At 43.5% G+C, this 21,113-nt stretch overlaps 1 protein-coding gene across 3 annotated transcripts in view; it reads left to right on the top strand.

Annotated features, from left to right (window-relative positions):
* The window catches only part of LOC110502306 (TATA-binding protein-associated factor 172), a 53,329-nt gene that overhangs the window by 11,531 nt on the left and 20,685 nt on the right, over positions 1–21,113 (top strand). For all 3 annotated transcript variants that reach the window (XR_016490911.1, XM_036959678.2, XM_036959676.2), the window contains 16 exons: positions 87–227; positions 949–1,073; positions 1,416–1,536; positions 1,826–1,930; positions 2,005–2,154; positions 2,470–2,615; positions 3,168–3,342; positions 5,144–5,347; positions 9,347–9,523; positions 14,062–14,305; positions 16,302–16,486; positions 16,564–16,720; positions 16,986–17,095; positions 17,535–17,736; positions 18,264–18,412; positions 19,923–20,075. Coding sequence is in view for 2 of the 3 variants with exons in the window: in XM_036959678.2 (XP_036815573.2) it covers positions 87–227; positions 949–1,073; positions 1,416–1,536; positions 1,826–1,930; positions 2,005–2,154; positions 2,470–2,615; positions 3,168–3,342; positions 5,144–5,347; positions 9,347–9,523; positions 14,062–14,305; positions 16,302–16,486; positions 16,564–16,720; positions 16,986–17,095; positions 17,535–17,736; positions 18,264–18,412; positions 19,923–20,075 (2,544 nt within the window). In the remaining variant the exon portion in view is untranslated. The remainder of the gene's footprint in view (positions 1–86; positions 228–948; positions 1,074–1,415; positions 1,537–1,825; positions 1,931–2,004; positions 2,155–2,469; positions 2,616–3,167; positions 3,343–5,143; positions 5,348–9,346; positions 9,524–14,061; positions 14,306–16,301; positions 16,487–16,563; positions 16,721–16,985; positions 17,096–17,534; positions 17,737–18,263; positions 18,413–19,922; positions 20,076–21,113) is intronic.

The raw sequence follows: 21,113 nt of genomic DNA, 5'->3' as shown, positions 1-21,113 counted from the left end.
AGTGTTTTCTACATGTATAGACAGACTCGATGTCTTTCTAACTTTTTCTCTCGCTCTTTTCTTTTGCCCCCTCTTCTCTCACTCAGGACCTGATCTCCGCTATGCTTCCGCGGGTGCTCCCTGCCATCACAGAGGGGCTGCAGGACCTGGATGATGACGTCAGAGCGGTGGCAGCCGCGGCCCTCATCCCTGTGGTGGACGGCTTTGTACAGCTACTCCCCAACAAGGTCAGACGGGAGCATCTCACCACGGGCCCTCTCCACGTCTGGTCACCTGATCTGCCCTTTAGCCTTTCTCCAATCTCACCCCTCACCTCGTCCTATCCATCTAATGGCTAGCATTCTTGGCATTGTGCATGTTAGCAGTTGATGTTATTCTTCAATAACATACCTCACAGCAAATCAGGGGGAGGAAAATGGGTTTATTTAAAGATAACAAATCATCCTGGGTGGTAGATGTTCATGCTCCCCTGTCCTCAGTGATTCTCTCCACAGAACAAAGAGACAGGATGTAGTTTTATAACCTTGCCCGAGCCTGTGGTTGACCAATTAGAATTCCTTGCAATAAAACTGGGCCAATGGCCAAATGGCAAGTGTCCTATTTTCAGAAGACAAATTCCTCCCATTGCTCATTAATTCCATACGACAGAAGAAACACTATTTCCACTGCTCGTTATTACTATTAGACTTTTCTTCCTCTGCGTTGTGTATTTATCTTCAAAATATTCTTACATGTACTACTTCATGGCGCAGTAGGGTTGTGTTCAGTAACCACCTGGGCTTTTCCAGTAAATGCTGATTAGAGGATGCAAGGGAAAACATGAACACAACCCAGGTAGTTCATTTGCAGAATAAAAAAAATATTTAAAAAATCCCAGTACCGCGCTAACTGTAGCATTTTTCTATGTTGTGTAAATCCTGACCTCCGTGTCTTCTTTGTGTTGCTCAGGTCCCGTTCATAGTGAACACCCTGTGGGATGCTCTCCTGGAGCTGGATGACCTGACTGCCTCCACCAACAGCATCATGACCCTACTGTCCTCGCTGCTCACCTACCCCCAGGTCCGACAGTGCAGGTGAGAGTCTCTATCTTTTTTTTTATTTTCTGTACGGATATAACCTCTTCTCTCACTTCATCTCGAAGGGGAATTCCAATACTTCACAAGGCAATTGTTCTTTAAAACTACTACTGTTAGAGTAACATTTTGAAGTCTATGGCGTTTTGATATGGCTGTGCAACGTTCTCACCAGTGATTCCTAATTTACATTTCTGGCTTTTTATTTAAGAACATGACAGTGTAGAAAGTTGTAAATGTTTTTTGGGGGTCATAGTACATGCCAATTCACACTAGATGTTTCGGAGGGCAACTTGTGTAAGGTTTAACAGGCCCAACAACTTTATATTTTGTCCCCTCCAGCATGCAGCAGTCCCTAACGGTCCTTGTCCCTCGGGTCTGGCCATTCCTTAGACACACCATATCATCAGTCAGACGGGCCGCATTAGAGACCCTCTTTACCTTACTGTCCAAAGCCGACCAGGTGGGTTTGTAAGGGAAAGATGCCAATAGAGCCTTATGCACTAGTCTAGATCTGAGAGGATTGGATCGGTGTAAGCAATACGGTAATAGTGCCGCCCCCCCCCCCCCCCCTCCTGATAGGCTAGGTGAAAGTTTCACCATATTGCTTATACCAATCAAATCCTCTCAGATTTCAACAACTAGGAGTCCATTTGAGATTGGGCCAGTGACATGAAATGCGAAACTATGACTTCAACTGTTTATACAATTTGTCTGATTTCATCACTGAAGTCTGTTTTGTGGCGTTGCAGAGCTGCGCGCTATGGCTCAACCAGGTCCTGCAAGACATGCTCCGACACATCTTCCAGTCTTGTATCCTGGAGAGCAATCAGGAGATCCTGGACCTCATCCAAAAGGTTTGTCACACACACACTCGATCCAGGAGGTCATATATCCTGGATTATGTTTTTAATAAGCGCATGTCTGGTAGGTGTGGACAGAGCTGCTGCGCCAGGCCCCTCAGCAGTACGTGGTGGCAGCCAGCTGTCCCTGGATGGGCGCCTGGCTCTGCCTGATGATGCAAGCCTCTCACATCCCCATAGACATCAACATGCTGCTGGAAGTCAAGGCTCGCTGCAAGGTAAGAAGGTGGTGACTCCGTTAGGACTGACCGTTACATCAGTTACAGGTTGTGGTCTTAATTGTCCTTGTGCTAATGTTACACAGGGCTTCTTTATGGCATAGGTTTATGCGTTTTCTCTGGTATGATGCAGTGATCCTGTTGTCTAAGGTCAGACTCATTAGGCCAAATTAACATTTTTGCTAAATGTTTTGCAACTGAAAATTTGGACAACCTCGGATGGTATTAGTCTGTTCCGGACAGTTATTTTCCGTTACGTGCCTACTGAACACTTGCCAGGCTTTGACCCATGTGTTCTCTGATGTGATTTGACAGGAGAAGGCTGGCGGTAAGCCTCGCCAGGGAGCCTTGGTTCAGGTGAAGGAGACTGTTCAGGAGTATATCGCTGGGGCGGAAACTGTGACCGAGGACCCAATTACGCGAGACTATGTGGTGACACGGGCTCGCCTCATGGCTGCAAAGTTAGTCCCTTGCTTTCTATAATTCTGCATCTAATTTTGATCCCGTGCGATATTGAAGACTAAAACTAATGTTAGTATTGGGACCATTGTTGGATCCTGAGCGACTAAGATTTAAAAACCCAACGCAGCACTGTATGGTTTCTGCAGCCAGCTGCTACTCTGGTTGGACTGTTCGTTAGTCAAGGCAAGAGCAACTCTGCATCTGGCATTGTTGGTCTCAAGGCTTATTAAGCCTTGTTCACACTGCAGGCCTTAATGCTCAAATAATAAAAACATTTTTTTTTTTAAATATGTGAATGGGATATGCAAAAAAAATAGGATTTCGGTTTCTTCCAATGTGAACAAGGCTTTAGTGCCTGGAGTCCTGGTATGGTGATAAAAATATTTCACACATTCCAGCATTGTTCTCCTCATTTAACAAACCAGTATGCAAACTGAAACTTGTGTTCTCTTGACAAAAAAAAGAAACACGATTGTGGAATTGCGACAAATCCATTTACAACATTTGCACTAAGTTACTATGAATGCCTAACAATTCATTTTTCTATTCAGACTGTTGGGGGCCTTGTGTCGGTGTATGTGCGACCCGCAGGTCAACTCCTCCTCACAGGACATCCGACCGGCTGAGTCGCTGGGCCAGCTGCTCCTCTTCCACCTCAACTCCAAGTCTGCCCTGCAGCGCATCGCTGTGGCCCTGGTCCTCTGTGAGTGGGCTGCTGTGCAGAAGGTAAAACCTGAGTGTTTTTGTAATTGTTCTGTTTGGATAGGAGTTGACCATAATGCTGTCAGGATTTATTTCAGAGGTTTTTATGGCTGGGATTCAAACAAACTCGTATAAACTTCCCGTGTAGGGCGATTTAGTCATTTCTGCTTGAGCCAACGTCTCAAGGTGTGTGTGTGTATGTGTAAAGTTGAATTCGGAAGTTTACATACTTAGGTTGGAATCATTAAAACTAGTTTTTCAACCACTCCACAAATGTCTTGTTAACAAACTATAGTTTTGGCAAGTCGTTTAGGACATCCACTTTGTGCATGACACAAGTAATTTTTCCAACAATTGTTTAGACTATTTCACTTATAATTCACTATCACAATTCCAGTAGGTCAGAAGTTGACTGCTTGGAAAATTCAAAAAAACGTCATAGCTTTAGAAGCTTCTGATAGGCTAATTGACATCATTTGAGTCCATTGGAGGTGTACCTGTGGATGCATTTCAAGGCCTACCTTCAAACTCAGTGCATCTTTGCTTGACATCATGGGATAATCAAAAGAAATCAGCCAAGACCTCAGATTTTTTTTTTTAGACCTCCACGTCTGGTTCACCCTTGGGAGCAATTTCTAAAAGCCTGAAGGTACCATGTTCATCTGTACAAACAATAGTATGCAAGTATAAACACCTTGGGACCACTCAGCCATCATACCGCTCAGCAAGGAGATGCGTTCTGTCTCCTCGAGATGAACGTACCTTGGTGCGAAAAGTGCAAATCAATCCCAGAACAGCAAAGGTCCTTGAAGATGCCGGAGGAAACCGGTACAAAAGTATCTATATCCACAGTAAAACGAGTCCTATATCAACATAACCTGAAAGGCCACTCAGCAAGGAAGAAGGCACTGCTCCAAAACCGCCATAAAGCCAGACTACGGTTTGCAACTGCACATGGGGACAAAGATTGTACTTTTTGAAGAAATGTCCTCTGGTCTGATGAAACATAACATAAATATAACTGTTTGGTCATAATAACCACCGTTATGTTTGGAGGAAAAAGGGGATGCTTGCAAGCCGAAGAACACCATCCCAACTGTGAAGCACAGGGGTGGCAGCATCATGTTGTGGGGGGGCTTTGCTGCAGGAGGGACTGGTGCACTTCAACAAAATAGATGGCATCATGAGGAAAGAAAATGATGTGGATGTCTTGAGATGTTGCTTCAATATATCAGTCAGGAAGTTAAAGCTTCGTCGCAAATGGGTGTTTTAAATGGACAATGACCCCAAGCATACTTCCAAATTGTGGCAAAATGGCTTAAGGACAACACCGTCGAGGTATTGGCGTGGCCATCACAAAGTCCTGACCTCAATCCTATAGGAAAGTTATGGGCAGAACTGAAAGTGTGTGCGATCAAGGGGGCCTACAAACCTGACTCAGTTACACCAGCTCTGTCAGGAGGAATGGGCCACAATTCACTGAACTTATTGTGGGTAGCTTGTGGAAGGCTACCTGACACGTTTGACCCAAGTTAAACAATGTAATGGCAATGCTGCCAAATACTGAGTATGTAAACGTCTGATCCACTGGGAATGTGATGAAATAAAATCTGAAATAAATCACTCCTATTATTCTGACACTTCACATTCTTAAGTGGTGATTCTAACTGACCTAAGACGGGGCATTTTTGTGAAACTGAGTTTAAATATTTTTGGCTAAGGTGTATGTTAACTTCCGACTTCAACAGTATATATCCGCAAACTGTTTGATTGAATCCTGGCCGACGTAAAATTACACCTAGTCTCCCCCCACTTCTCGCCTCAGGAGTGTCAGGTGGTGTCAGCCTTGGTCCAGCCTCGCCTCTTAGCCATCCTGTCAGAGCAGCTGTACTACGACGAGATCGCCATTCCCTTCACACGCATGCAGAACGAGTGTAAGCAGCTCATCTCCCTGCTGGCCGACGCTCAGATCGACGTGCGCGACCGCCTCAACTGCAGTGTTTTCACCATCGACCAGGCCAGCGAACTGGTGAGAATACTCTATAAAATAATGGTGTGTGTGTGATGAAGCCTTTTTGTGGGGGAAAAACTCATTCGGAGTGGCTGGGCCTGGCTCCCCAGTGGCTGCACCCCCAGCCCAGTCATGTGAAATCCATGAAATGTATTTCAATTGACTTTTCCTTATGAGCTGTAAGTCAGTAAAATCTGTGTTGCGTTTTTATGTTTTTGTAAAGTATACATTTCGATTCCAGACATAATGACAGATTTTTCTCCACACCCATATAGAATTGTTCCGAAAGCTGATTTGTGACCCATCAAATAACTTGCCTGGCTACTACCTCTGCGGGTTTAGCGCTTGAGGTAGTCAGCTCATACAAGTACTTGGGAGTACGGCTAGATGGTACACTGTCCTTCTCACAGCACATTCAAAATGTATGGGGTAAGATTTTCTTTAGGAATCTAGTAGACTAAAAGTAAGTTTTCAACAATATAAATAGGAAAGTACAGATCAATTGTCTTTACTTAAGTACTTTACACCACTGTCTACATTCATACAGTTTCTTCACTGTGTACAGCTTGCTAATCACTGAAATGAAAGGTATGGATGTCCTTAGGGTGGTGGACTACTCTTGATACACACAGGAAATGTGTGTGTGTGTTGCAGTTCTTGATGCGCCTGGCACTTACTATCATACCCCTTTTTTTAAAAAGCTATTAAAAAAAAAAACATTCTTGCCCATTCAACCTCTGAATGGCACACATACACAATCCATGTCTCGATGCTTAAAAATCATTCTTTAACTGGTCTCCCCTTCGTCTACGCTGATTGAAGTAGATTTAACATGTGACATCAATAAGGGATCATAGCATTCATCTGGTCTCATGGAAAGAGCAGGTGTTCCTAGTGTTTTGTACACTCAATTTATCCTGTGGCGGGGGCAAACATAAGCTCTGCACATGGATGAATTAGGAATGTCTCAGCACAGCAGAACAGACCGTTCCCTGCTGCATATACGTGGCTGGAAGCCTAGGCCATGTCTTCCCCACCGCTCGCAAAATTTTGAATTCTGAACACCAGCTCCTGGGTTTGTAAAAATGTTATCTTGATTTTAAAACGTTTTCCGACCTGCAGTATAGTTCTGAACTGCGGGACGACCCACGGGTAAAAATGTTTTCATATCGTCTGCCAGCTGGTTTTTGTGCAGGTCAACCGCCGGGAACCGTGGGTATCCGACCCAATGCAGGACTCTGCGGTTCAGTTGAAGCTCAGTGGGGATGATAACTTATTATATTGGACAGAACTGCGGCACCTTGTGCGCTCTTTTAGCGAAGTTGACAATTACACTATTTAGATTGAGGAGCACTCTGTATTAGGTCACTTTAGTGCTTTGTGGGACATGTTCGCTTGTCTGGGTAGAAGGCCATGGCCCTGAGCCTGTCTGCCATGGAGTCATAAGGGTGTGATGACACCATGTTAGAGACAGATGGCAGTGTGACGATAATATTGATTCTTATGAATGACCTAATGAATAATGCAATGCAGGAAAATACTTTTCTCAGCTAATTGATCTTGTATCCTTTTCAAAAGGACAACTTTTTTTCCCTATCAAATGTGGGAACCCATCAGTGGTCACACTGGATTACTTTTCAAAACTCAGTCCCAGCTTTGCCACACACTTATTAACCACCAATAAATATTTCCCTGTGCATCTCATTTCAATATCTGGGGTTATGCCTTGCAAGACTATCAACTGTACATGTCACGTACAGTGTCACATCACTGCTTTAATCGAGGGCCAAGGATAAATAGGTAATCCTTTACCTTGTCTTTCAACTGTGCCATATTCTTTACAATGTCCTCAACACACCGTGTCACTTCATCTTGACAGGGGGAATATTTTCAAACAGCTGTTTTCTGGTCGGGGCAGAGTCAAGTTCTTTAATGAATTTGCCCTCAGCGACTGGCTTGCTATGTTTAGCAATTTTGTGGGACAGTACATAGCTAGCCCTCGCAATTCTGTTTGCTGATTGCAGTTTTGTGGAAAGTCCTTGCTGCTTTTGCAACTGTTTCGATGCACTTGCCCTCTGCTCTGAAGACATTATTCCTATTTTTCTGCATGCTTTGTCTGGACAAGTTGTAGTCTTTCAAGACATGGATGCTCTCTGCACACAGCTTTCACGGATACCTCAAAGAAATATTTCGATGTCTACTCTTGCTGGAACACCCTAAGTTCACTGGCGATCCTTTTTTTTTTTTTAACTCATTTTTGCTCAACTGTCAGTCACTGTCTGTCCTCGTGCAGTTATTTATACGTGCCTTCAATCGCATGTGGGACATTTATTTTGGAATTATCATTACACAAAGGCAAGTATTCATTGGGCTTTTAATTTGAGTAACATACGTTTTTCAAAACTTGACTCGCAAATTCTTTGATCTGAGCATGATTCCGCAGGCTGTGCAACCTAGCACATTTCCCAAAGTATTCCGACCCTTTACTCTGTACTTTGACACAGCAATTCCAGCCTTGCGTCGTCTTGGGTATGACACTACAAGCTTGGCACACCTGTATTTGGAGTTTCTCCCATTCTTCTCTGCAGATCTTCTTAAGCTCTATCCGGTTGGCTGGGCTGTGTCGCTGCACAGCTATATTCAGGTCTCTCGGGAGATGTTCGATCAGGTTCATGTCCGGGCTCTGGCTGGGCCACTCAAGGACATTCAGAGACCTGTCCCGACGCCACTTCTACGTTGTCTTGGCCTAATGCTTAGGGACGTTGTCCTGTTGGAAGGTGAACTTTCGCCCCAGTCTGAGGTCCCTGAGCAGGTTTTCATCAAGTATCTTTACCTCGATCGTGACTAGTCTCCCAGTCTCTGCTGCTGAAAAACCATCCCCACAGCATGATTTTGCCGCCACCCACGATTCACCGTAGGGATGGTGCCAGGATTCCTCAAGGTGTAACATTTGGAACTTCAGGCCAAAGAGTTCAATCTTGGTTTAATCAGACCAGAGAATCTTGTTTCTCATGGTCTGATTAGTCTTTGGGTGCCTTTTGGCAAACTTCAAGCGGGCTGTCATATGCCTTTTTAACTGACTGGCTTCCGTCTGGCCACTCTACCATAAAGGCCTGATTGGTGGAGGGCTGCAGAGCTATTCTTCTGGAAGGTTCTCCCATGGTCAGTGACCATCCGGTTCTTGGTCACCTCCCTGACCAAGGCCCTTCTCCCCCTATTGCTAAGTTTGACCGGGCGTCCAGCTCTTGGACGAGTCTTGGTGGTTCTTAACTTCTTCCATTTAAGAATGGAGGCGTGTTCTTGGGGACCTCCAATGCTGCAGCCATTCTTTTTGGTACCATTCCCCAGAGCTGTGTCTTGACACAATTCTGTCTCAGAGCTCTACCGACAATTCCTTCGACCGCATGGCTTGGTATTTGCTCTGATATGCACTGTCAATTGTGGGACCCTTTTTATATAGACAGGTGTGTACTTTTCCAAATCCTGTCCAATCAATTTAATTTACCACAGGTGGACACCAAGTTGTAGAAACATCTCAAGGATGATCGAAACAGGATGCACCTGAGCTCAATTTTGAGTCTTATAGCAAATTGCCTGAATACTTATGTAAAGGTATTTGTTTTATTTTTAATACATTTGCACAAATAAATAAACCTGTTTCCGCTTTGTCATTGTGCGTAGATTGAGGGAAAGTAATTTAATCCATTTTGGAATAAGGCTGTAATGTAAGTGGACAAAGGAAGGTGTTTAAGTACTTTCCGACTGCACAAAGTCTATTGCTTCACTGGCCACATTCTCAATACAGATTAAATGTAGCATCAAAGTTGGACTCAGGAAAATGTAATGACTCCAATCTATTTTTGTTCTTGACAGATTGTTTTGTAAGGAGATTCATTTTATTTGCCTCAGTCTGTCCATTCTCTATCAGACTTCATCAGTTCCATTTCCCTAAACCCCAGGATTCTAAATAAAATAGAACTATAGACCCTTCTCCATCCTCTTCTCTTCCCTCTATAGGTGACCACCATCTTCACCGAGTCCACCGTGGGTCTGAACATGAAGTCCAAACAGTTTCAGCCACTGGATGGCAAGCGTCAGCAGGCCCAGTCCACGGTGGGCGAGACCAGTGTGGAGTGGCAGCAGCTGCACCTGCGAGTCCATATGTTCACCGCCTGCGCTGTGGTCAACTTGCAGGTAGGGATGAGTGTGTCGACACATGTCATCAATACTGCTGATACCTGGCAACATCAAATTTTATTTGTCACATACACATGCTTGTGCTTCTAGTTCCGACAATGCAGTACTAACCAACGGGTAATCTAACCTAACAATTTCACAACTACCTTATACACACGTGTAAAGGGATGAAGAATATGTACATAAAAATATATGAATGAGTGCTGATACAGAACGGCATAGGCAAGATGCAGTAGATGGTATGAGCAATACCGTATGCATTAAACAGAGATCAGGGTTTCTGAACATTTGACCATGCAGCATTTTAAATTTACTGGACTTTAAGACATTTTCCGGATCCATATGCATTGGTTGTGCAACCTGATTAGGGCTTCCACCTACAGTGCTCAGAATGCCAGAAGTCACATTTAGTTAACGGTAATTCGTCTTAACAGAACATGCAATAGTGTCATTTTTGAGCAATTCTGATGAGCAATTTGAAGATGTTAGAATACGTAAGCATTGAGTCCATAAGGCTAGGGGATAAATAAACCCATTCATTCCCAATAGGACACTACAGCAGAAATCATGATTTGGCCACAGGATCATTAGCTTTTTGTTTTAAATTGCGTAGTCTAGTCGGAAGGGCGCGCAACGAAAAATACATTAAATTTCAGCTCTAAAATCAATCAAGGATAGTGTGGTTGTTACACATCCAGCTGGCTATCCTTTTTAGTCAGGCAGACTGATAGACCAGAGCGCGCAGCAAATACCACAGATTATTGTTGCGTTGCGACTGTCCTTGCAAAGCAGCGACCCAGGTGTGTGTGTGTGGCAATATTTAAAATACAAACACGCCGAAAGTCTGGAAAGCGGAATGGTTCCCAATATTCTTTATTATAAAAATTCTCAACTTGAGTGAAAAGTACCCTGTCTTATTGAGCCCAGCGAAGAAGAGCATAGGCAATAGACAGTGAATATGCATACTCAACGGGGATATCATTGGGTCTGGCCAATAATTTCCTCCAGGTTAGATGGCCTGCCTACTCTGCCACTACACACTGCATTGAACAGAAACTCCATTTTGCTCCTCCCGTCCTATAGGCAGAAACTCAAACAGGAAGTACACGTGCCAAGGTCTATTCAACGCTGGGTCTGACCAATCGGAAACCATGCTTCAAGATAATTTTGATCACACGGACTGGGATAAGTTTCCCGGGTAGCCTCTTAGAATAACATTGATGCTTACACGGTGACTGAGTTCATCAGGCGGTGTATAGGGGTTGTTCCCACGGAGACAAAGACCTACACAAACCAGAAACTGTGGATAGAAGGCGGCAGGTAAACTAGTGGTTAGAGCATTGGACTAGTAACCGGAAGGTTGCAAGATCATATCCCCGATCTGACAAGGTAAAAATCTGTCGTTCTGCCCCTGAACAAGGCACTGTTCCTAGGCCGTCATTGAAAATAAGAATTTGTTTTTAATTCAGTCTCATCTGAAAGTTGTACATTCTTGGTTATCTGCACGAACCCTGGCTAACAAGTTGAGTCAGCAATACAAAATTGGGTTTATTTATTTACTAAATACCTAACTAATTACACATTTAAATCATAACTTGATTACAAATTACGTCATAAAGGAAAATGTCCCTAGCGGGTGGAACAGATGACAGCTGGTTACACAAAAGAAAAGGGGCTGGGTTTGAGTGAAGGCGCGGGAAGACTGAGGAACAAAGGGCGAAGCTGTGCTATCGTAAATACAGTATCTTATGCATTCTAAATTACCACCCATTTGGAAAAGGAAAATGCAATAAATATTTACTCTGAGCTGCGCTTCGGTAGGTTGGTAGATGGAAGGCCATGTTGTCCAATTGAGTCCTTTGTCCTTTGAAGAATGTCTCTGCTGGTAAATTGAATACGTTGTAGTAATGTCGTTGTGTGGCAGATGGGATACTCTCTGTTCCTTCCTAACCCTCGTTTGCAGCGGCTGTTGCTAACTCAATGGCTAGGAGGTATCACTTCTGTAGTGAATAAGAGTTCAAAGTTCATACCATTCGCAACCAAAGCTCACGCTGATGTTGGCTTTGTTCTGTAGTTATTATCTGAACCATTCTGACATTGGAGCGTCATCCTTGGAACAGGAGGTTATATTGTTGTCAAGGCTTTATATAGGAAGGGAGAGGAGGGTGTGTTTGAAAAGTTGTATAGCCCATGTCCCTTCACAGGGGCGGGCCACTGATTGAGCAGAGCCCTCCCTATCTTATGAAAACCCAAATGTTACATTTTAGAAGCTAAAATCACATTTCAGCCCATCACGAATAATTTAATATTCAAACATTTTAAATTGAACAACAATTCCATGTGAATCCGATAACTCTGTAGACTTTCCACTGTAGAGTTTGTCATCTTATCATAGATGAGAATGTCTCTGATGACAACCGAACTGACATCATATTCATTAAGTACCACTGCATATGTTCAATTGGTCAGTTTACCAGAATATAGTTCATTTCCCCCCACCTTCTGATGTTCCCAGAATCTCTGTTAACCAAGGGTTTTGCAAATGTAACATCAGTAGGGTTGAGAGAGAGAGGGGGGGGGGAAGGGGGTAAGTGGTATTTATGACTGTCATAAACCTACCCCCAGGCCAACGTCATGACCCACTTACATTTTCTTACAGCCCCAATAGATCCACAGATGACGCCATTGCACTGCACACTGCCCTATCCCATCTGAGGAATACCTACGTTAGAATGTTTATTGATTATAGCTCAGCCTTCAACACCATAGTACCCTGCAAGCTCCTCGTTAAGCTCTGGGCCCTGAGTCTAAACCCCACCCTGTGCAACTGAGCCCTGTACTCCCTGTTCACCCATGACTGAGTGGCTACGCACACCTCCAACTCAATCAAGTTGGCAGACGACAACACAGTAGTAGGCCAGATTGCCATCAATGATGTCAGCCTACAGGGAGGAGGTAAGGGCCCTGGCAGAGTGGGGCAAGGAAAATAACCTCTATTGTCAACAAAACGAAGGAGCTGATTGTGGAGTTCAGGAAACAGCAGAGGGAGCACGTCCCTATCCACACCTATCGACAGGACTGCAGTGGAGAAGGTGGAAAGCTTCAAGTTCCTCTGAACACATTACGGACAATCTGAAATGGTCCACCCACACAGACAGTGTGGTGAAGGCGCAACAGCTGACAAAATTTGTCTTGGCCCTAAAAACCTCATACTTGTACACATGCACAATTGAGAGCATCCTGTCGGGCTGTATCATCGCCTGGTAGGGCAACTGCACCGCCTGCAACCACAAGGCTCTTCTGAGTGTGGTGTGGTCTGCCCAACGCATCATGTTTTAATTTGTGAATTGTTAGATACTGCTGCACTGTTGGAGCTAGGAACAAGCATTTCTCCTTAACATCTGCTAATTATGTGTGACCAATAAAATTTGATAGACTAGGTAAACTTTTATACTATTGGGCAGCTTGTCCTTTCTGTGAGAAAGAAATGGCCTATTCCAAACAGACTCTGGGACATTTGGGATGATGGATCCCAAATTCATACAACCAGTAGGCCTAGGCTACATCCCAAAAACGAGGCAAAAGAAAAGCTGTGGCTCATGCAACACATCAGAACGTTTTAGCTTAATGTTGCTAAACAGTTTCTTCACAGAAGTGCACAAGGCATTGGGCTACGTGCAAATGTTCATTACACAATGCAATTTGTGGGGGAAACACTTGTTTCATGTGACAGAAATATCCCCCTCTTTCTAAAGGATCTTTAAATATGCAACAAGTAGCGTGGGTTGCTAATATGACTAGGATTGTGCTTTTGGCTACTGGACAATGAAGGTTGATTTTGAAAACCAATCAAATGAGGGGGAAAGGCCACTTGTTTTCAATGGTATATGGGATCTTTCTAAAACAATTGCCTGCAAGTTTGGTTATATTTTGGCTACTTAGAAGCAAGATAAGACATGCCTCGTGGTAAAACGTTTCAAACAAGTGTTTCAAAATTCATACTGTCGCCAGCTCATTGCAAAGTGGTGTGACACGTTGACACTTGTTTAGTTGCCTATGCACTTGAATTGCGAAGGGAAGCAAGCTTAAATTTACCAGTTGAGGGGGAAAAAAATAGATCTAGCTCTTTTTAATCATAGCCATGTATTTTTTTTTTTTTACACACGATTGCCTTTAGAATTGTTTTGCAATGATTGGCTTTATTAAGGCAAGTTTCACTCCAGTAGCAAGGAACTTTGAGCTGTAGCAGTGTCTCTTGTGCAAAATTGAATGGTATTTCAATAAATTAATGGGATGAAATGCATTATTTCGCTATGGGATAGTTTTATTTTTTTTACCAATTGACCTCTGGCCGTCTTTTTAACTGACCAAAACCGACTAATACCGGGTAACGGAAACACTGCCGGAAATGTTCTTGGTATCATATGGAAACAGGAATGTACCGCATTTGTAAATCTGTCTTGTGTTAATTAGGCACCAAATGGACAGACTGGGCTAGTCCAATAACGCACTTGTTTTCTCATCCCAATTTGCAGGCGCTGCCAGACAAGCTGAACCCGGTGGTGCGTCCTCTGATGGAGGCGGCTAAGCGGGAGGAGAATACCCTGGTGCAGGGCTACGCTGCCTCCTTCATTGCGAAGCTGCTGCAGCAGTGTGCTGGTAGGCAGCCATGTCCCAATTCCAAGATCGTCAAGAACCTGTGTTCATCGGTCTGCGTGGACCCCCTGCTCACGCCATCCTCGGCCTGTCCGGTGTCCACGAATCAGGAGACTGCTAAAGGTATGGGATGGTAGATCTGGAATGTCCACCAGTGCTGTTGCCAGAGAATTGAATGTTAATTCCATCATTTTAGAGAATTTGGTAGTACATACATTTGCTAAAAATGTCTAATCCAGTTTTTGCTTTGTCATTATGGGCGTGTTGTGGAAAAAAAATAGTTTAATCCACTTTAGAATCAGGCTGTAACGAAATGTGGAAAAAGTTCAGGTCTGAATACTACAAATGCACTGTATGTATGTACAGTACCAGCCAAAGTTTGGCCATCTACGCATTCCAGGGTTTTTCTTTATTTTTTTACTATTTTCTACATTACATGGAATCTTGTAAACAAATCAAAATATATTTGAGATTCTTCAAAGTAGCCACCCTTTGCCTTGATGACAGCTTTGCACAAAGGGTGGCTACTTTCAACAATATTAAATATCAATTGATTGTTTTGTTCTGTCTTCACTATTCTACAATGTAGAAAATAATAAATATAAAGAAACCCTTGAATGAGTTGGTCAACTTTTGACTGATGCTGTATGTGTAATTGTTGTAATCAGGTTTCGCTGTACCGTTGTACAGATTGTTAGCTTCATGCTTGCACCATTTACTCACTGAAATTCTAAAACCATTTGTTCAAACGGTAGAGTACATTATCCTTATGATTCATGTAATGAAAGCATCTACCTGTAGCTGTTTTCTCTGGGGCCTGCTGACTCACGCGAGCCTCTCCTTTCCCGGGGGGGGGGGGGATGCTCCGTGTGGAGGAAGAAAAGTGTTCTGATTTTGTAATGTTTTTAAAATCAAATTGACTTATTTGAATAGAGGAGGTTTTCTGTTGGTTTTATTTATTTATAAGCTCTACTATTTTACAACCAATATATTTGATATGGTTTTAAGATGCAGCACATGCGAAATGCGCATTGGTGCTTTGCACAGGCCTCATTGGGCGGGAGGCTACAACTGCAATGTTTTTTGGGACTTTACAGTTACTGTTAGATTAATACATGGCTGCTAGCAGTGGCTATATTTAGATGTTTTGAGTGTATACTTACTCGGGTGATAAATTGGCCTATGACATTTGTGCACAAAGATGCAGGCGCGCTATATTTAAAAAATAATTAATCAGAGTATTCTGGAGCTCTATTTTAACAGTAAAATATAACACAGCCCAAATGCCTGATGAAATAACTGATTTGTTGAATAACATCTCACTCGTATATTACACATTTTAATAAAGCACTCCGAGTGACTTTATAAGATGATACAAATGGTCTATATTGTATTTACTGTTAAAAAATATATAACATAATTGGTGCAACCAAATCATGGGCAGGTGCCACCAAAGGGGAGCCCTGTAATATTATTCACCACCTGAGGAAGTGTGAACTCTAAGCACTTTAACAAGCTAGCTAACTCTATGATCCTGTTGCTCATAGCCAAGTTGGCTAATTGATTAAATAATCAGTAATTCACGTCCTACAAAACAGTGCTAGGCCTAGGATACTTGATGTTGGCCTAATCGGCGACAATGGCGCACGCTGCACCGTGCGCGCATCAAAACCATACTACATATCTTCCGCCTGTTGTGAAGTGGTACCATGAACTCAATGTTGAGAGGCGAGAAATAACAGCTGTGACTCTCCTCCTCTCATTAAGTAGAACGAGTAGTTTGAAAACAATTTTCCCTCAATTGCATTTTGAGCAAGGGTCATATGCTTGTGCTTACCTGACTGCATCTCTCCCTCATTCGCACCGTGGGAGGAGTGAGTGGCTCGCTCACACAGCAGCGGAAACGGCGAAGGGCAGATACTTTCATAGCAGGAGCCGACATGATGCATAGGCTATTACTGTTGACCAAATAATGGTTTTAGAACAAACTGTAATTGCCTTCCCATCCTGCTTCAGTAAATGAACACATCCCAGATTAAACCCTAACGAGGTAGAAGCAACCAGAAGTGACTACATAAAACCCTCTTACTCACTTTGCTGTTTTCTCTACCATTCCTAGCTGGCATGTCGGAGAAAGAATGCATGCACCACGTGGTCAATAAGACCAAGGGCATCATCACCCTGTACCGCCACCAGAGGGCAGCATTTGCCATCACCAGCAAAAGGGGCCCCACCCCCAAAACCGCCAAGACACCCACCACTGAACTGCCCCCCGGCAGCACCATCACCACAGACACTGATGAGGTGGGTGAAAGAGGGCGTGAACGGTTACCTGAACATTTACCTGTGACTGTTTGCTTATTTTATTTTTACTGTTTCAGAATAAAAAAAACTGTCTCGTCCAGAGAAGAGGTGCAGAGTTCTCTCTGATGACGATTGCCAGGCACTTTGGCCAGGAGCTGACAGGGTCACTGCCCTACCTGTGGGAGTCCATGGTGGGACCTCTGAGGGCTGTGGTGGAGGACAACAAAGGCATCGGTATGCTAAAATGGCATTCTTATCCAGTGCGACTTGTTCATTGGGATCACTAGGAAAACCTTTCAAAACGCAATCTGAAAAATAGCATTTCTTATTGACAAATACAGGTAGCCCTTCCCTGTTTCAGTCCATTTGGTGCATAATGACCCAGATGTACTGCTGTTTACTACCCACTGTCCACTTCTAGATGGGCGTCTTCATATAACTCTCGTGTGCATCATCAATGACGAGAGATTGAAGTGTATTATTTTTCTCTTTGTTGTAGATTGGAAGCTCCAGATGGAGAAGGGGGATGCTGCGGCCCAGGATCTGGTCAACTCACTGCAGGTCCTGGAGGTCACTGCTGGGGCCATGGCCCCTGAGCTCAAACCTCTGGTAATAGAACATGCAGCCATCTCCCCAGTAGAAACACCAACTAGCCCTATTCACCAAACCACAGTGGGAGATGGACTTATCAAAGTTATTGTCTTCATTAAAAGGGAAGATCTCAAAAATGTGTCTTTCAAGATGAGTCCACGTCCCTTGGCATCTGCTGTGTAGTTATAACTATATGCCTCAAGCCCAAATGAATGGTGAAGAACACCTGTATCTGGAAATAACATGGTGGTGTTTAGGATTGTGCCATATAGATTGGTCTACAAAACAGGTGGCCAGCGACATGGTTTTGGCTCGACAGAGGACTTTGACATGGAAACATTGGACAAACGGATTTTTGGAATGCATTTCGCTACACTCGCAATAGCATCTGCTAACCATGTGTATGTGACAATAAAATTAGATTTGATGGTCATTTCTCCCCCTCTGTGTATTTCAGTTGTTGGAGCACCTGCCCCACCTGTTCACCTGTCTGCAGCATCCGTACACGGCCGTTCGTCACATGGCGGCGCGCTGCGTGGGCGTGCTCAGTAAGATCGCTACCATGGAGACCATGCACCTGTTCCTGGAGCGTGTGCTTCCGTGGCTGGGGTGCATCGAGGACAGCACTAAGCAGGAGGGGGCCATCGAAGCCATGGCCTGTATCTTTCATACGCTGTCACGCAGTTAGACATGATCCCATACTACGTGTATGGGCAACCTACCAATATGACTTTTTACAAATAAGGTTGGAATATTATATGCATGTAGTAGACACTTATCTAGGGCCGGGAAGATACCAGTATCGCGATTCTGGTTAGTATCGTGGCAAGGAAACAAAACACAAAGTGGAGTTAACTTCTTTAGGAAGAGAGCTCTGTTGGAAACAAACATATTGTTATCGAGTCACCCTTATTTTTTTTTAGTTTTTTGGGGGGTTTTGCTTTGTGTATTCATTTTTGCCATGGAAAAAGTATTGCGACACTGGTATCGTCTTGGCCCTACTTTTATCGAAAGTGACAAACAGTACATTGAGTGCATACACTTAAGTAAATGTGACCCCAGCAGGAATCGAACCCAAGACCTGATGTAACTGAAGTGTTCGGGGTTCACTATGAGTGTCATGACATCAAAGAAGTGGGTGTCATTGTCGTGTGGTTTGTTGTCCTTGACCCCTTGGCCCCCGCAGGTGTGATGGAGCAGTTGGATGTGGACATCGTGCCATACATTGTGCTGCTGGTGGTGCCGGTGCTGGGCCGCATGAGTGACCCCAGTGACAGCGTCCGTTTCATGGCCACGCAGTGCTTCGCCACCCTCATCCGCTTGCTACCCCTGGAGGTAAACACACATAAACCAATGCACAACAGTACGTTTAAGGAGATTTTTTTTTTTTAGCAAGTATTTATTTAGGAGTAGTTATTTGCTTTTTTGGGATGCCAGGTGATTTGTGATTCTGCACAGTCCGACGCAATGTAGTTACTTTCAAACTTTCACTAGATCTGCTGTATACAGTGCTTTCGGAATGTATTCAGACCTCTTGATTTTTCCCACATTTTATTACATTAGTCTTATTCTAAAATGGACTGTTTTTTATTAATTTTGTCATCAATCTACACTGCAATAACAGCTTTAGAAATGTATGCAAATGTATTTAAAAATAAAAAAACGATCACATTCACATACAGTACCAGTCAAAAGTTTGGACACCTAATCAAGGGTTTTTATTTTTTACTATTTTCTACATTACAGAATAATAGTGAAGATGTATGGAATCATGTAGTAACCAAAAAAGTGTTAAACAAATCAAAATATATTTGAGATTCTTTGAAGTAGCCACCCTTTGCTTTGACAGTTTTGCACACTCTTGACATTCAACCAGCTTCAAGGTAGTCACCTGGAATGCGTTTCCAACTGTTTTTAAGGAGTTCCCACATATGCTGAGCACTTGTTGGCTGCTTTTCCTCCACTCTAGGGTCCAACTCATCCCAAACTCAATCGGGTTGAGGTCGGGTGATTGTGGAGGCCAGGTCATCTGATGCAGCACTCCATCACACTCATTGTTGGTAAAATATACCTTATAGACTGGAGGTGTATTGGTTCATTGTCCTGTTGAAAAGCAAATGATAGTCCCACTAAATGCAAACCAGATGGGATGGTGTATCGCTGCAGAATGCTATGATATCCATGCTGTTTAAGAGTGCCTTGAATTCTAAATAAAATCACTGGCAGTGTCACCAGGAAAGCACCACCACCTCCATGCGTCACGATGGGAACCACATGTGGCGAACATCCGTTCACCTACTCTGCGTCTTATAAAGACACAGCGGTTGGAACCAAACATTTCTAATTTGCACTCAGACCAAAGGACAGATTTCCACCGGTCTAATGTCCATTGCTTGTGTTTCTTGGCCCAAGCAAGTCTCTTCTTATTGGTGTCCTATAGTAGTGGTTTCTTTGCAGCAAATCCACCATGAAGGCTTGATTCACACAGTCTCCTCTGAACAGTTGATGTTGAGATGTCTGGTAACTAATTAACTTATCCTCTGCAGCAGAGGTAACGCTAGGTCCTGTGGCGGTCCTCATGAGAGCCAGTTTCATCATAGTGCTTGATGGTTTTTGCGACTACATGAAGAAACTTTCAAAGTTCTTGTGTAATTTTCCAGATTAATTTACCATAAAAGGATTGACAGATTGATAGCTCTTTCTCATTTGTCCTTTCCAGCAAGGTTCCAGCAGCTATGGTGGATGCTAAACCAGGCCAGCAAAGTATATTTGGGCTTGGTTTGGCTTAAGGGTGTGAAAGGGGTTTGAATTTATCGGCCTCAAACTATCTTTTTTTATTTTTTAGGCTGGTATCCCGGACCCTCCCACCATGTCGGATGATCTGATTCGCCAGAAGGCCAGAGAGCGTCACTTTCTGGAGCAGCTGCTTGACAGCAGGAAGCTGGAGAACTACAAGATCCCTGTGCCCATCCAGGCTGAGCTCCGCAAGTATCAGCAGGTGTGTTTGCAAATCTGTTTACACGTCTGTCTTTTTACTTGTCTGTTTTATTGATCCATCTCTAACAGTCATACATAAACAATCGGTAGAACCGCTGTTAGCCCTTGACTACATGTGCACTGTGTCAAACTACGGCAAGCTACACCCGGCGCAACTCACACATTGCCTGTCCTTGAGGAACATGTAGGCTGCATCTTGCTTCCTACCCACTCATGCTGCACAAATTTAACACACTTGACTAATGCAGAACTTTGAACTCTTAATTTACTGTTCAGCAAAATGATTTCCAGACAGGATACAGCACTTTACAAAGAAAGATACCGGTAGCTTGCTAGTTAGTTTTATGTGAATGCTGAATGTAATTCTAGCTAGCTAACTTTGCTAGCTAGCGTACAGCTGGAGCTAACGTCAGTACTCAACCCCAGACCTTTATTTGTGATATTTCAAACATGACGCTGATTTCACTGGGGTAATTAACTTATCATTCCCTTGCCGAACTGCCAACATGTCAATCGCCTACAATTGGTGACAGACTGTAATGCTAACATAAAAACTCTGCATAAAAACAATATCAAACTTTATTTGTCACGTGCCGAATACAAGTGTCGACTTTACCGTGAAATGCTTACTTACAAGCCCTTAACAAACAGTGCAGTTCAAGAAGAGTTAAGAAAATATTTACCAAGTAGACTACAATAAAAAGTAACACAATAAGAATAACAATATCGAGGCTATATACAGGGGGCACCGGTACGGAGTTAGTGTGTGGGGGTACAGGTTAGTTGAGATAATTTGTACATGTAGGTGGGGGTGAAGTGACTGCATAGTTAATAAACAGCGAGTAGTAGCAGTGTACAAAAGGGAGGGGTCAATGTAAATTGTCCGGTGGCGATTTTATTAATTGCTCAGCAGTTTTATGGCTTTTGGGTAGACGCTGTTGTGGAGCCTTTTTTTTGTCCTAGACTTGGCGCTCTGGTACCGCTTCCTGTGCGGTAGCAGAGAGAAGTTTGACTTGGGTGACTGGAGTATTTGACAATG

The sequence above is a fragment of the Oncorhynchus mykiss genome, chromosome 23 (genome assembly GCF_057628025.1).
Source record: "Oncorhynchus mykiss isolate SJ-2025 chromosome 23, ASM5762802v1, whole genome shotgun sequence".
In the NCBI taxonomy this organism is placed as follows: Eukaryota; Metazoa; Chordata; class Actinopteri; order Salmoniformes; family Salmonidae; genus Oncorhynchus; species Oncorhynchus mykiss.
The sequence above is the reverse complement of the archived record's forward strand: the minus strand, read 5'-3'. Positions and strand labels throughout refer to the sequence as shown.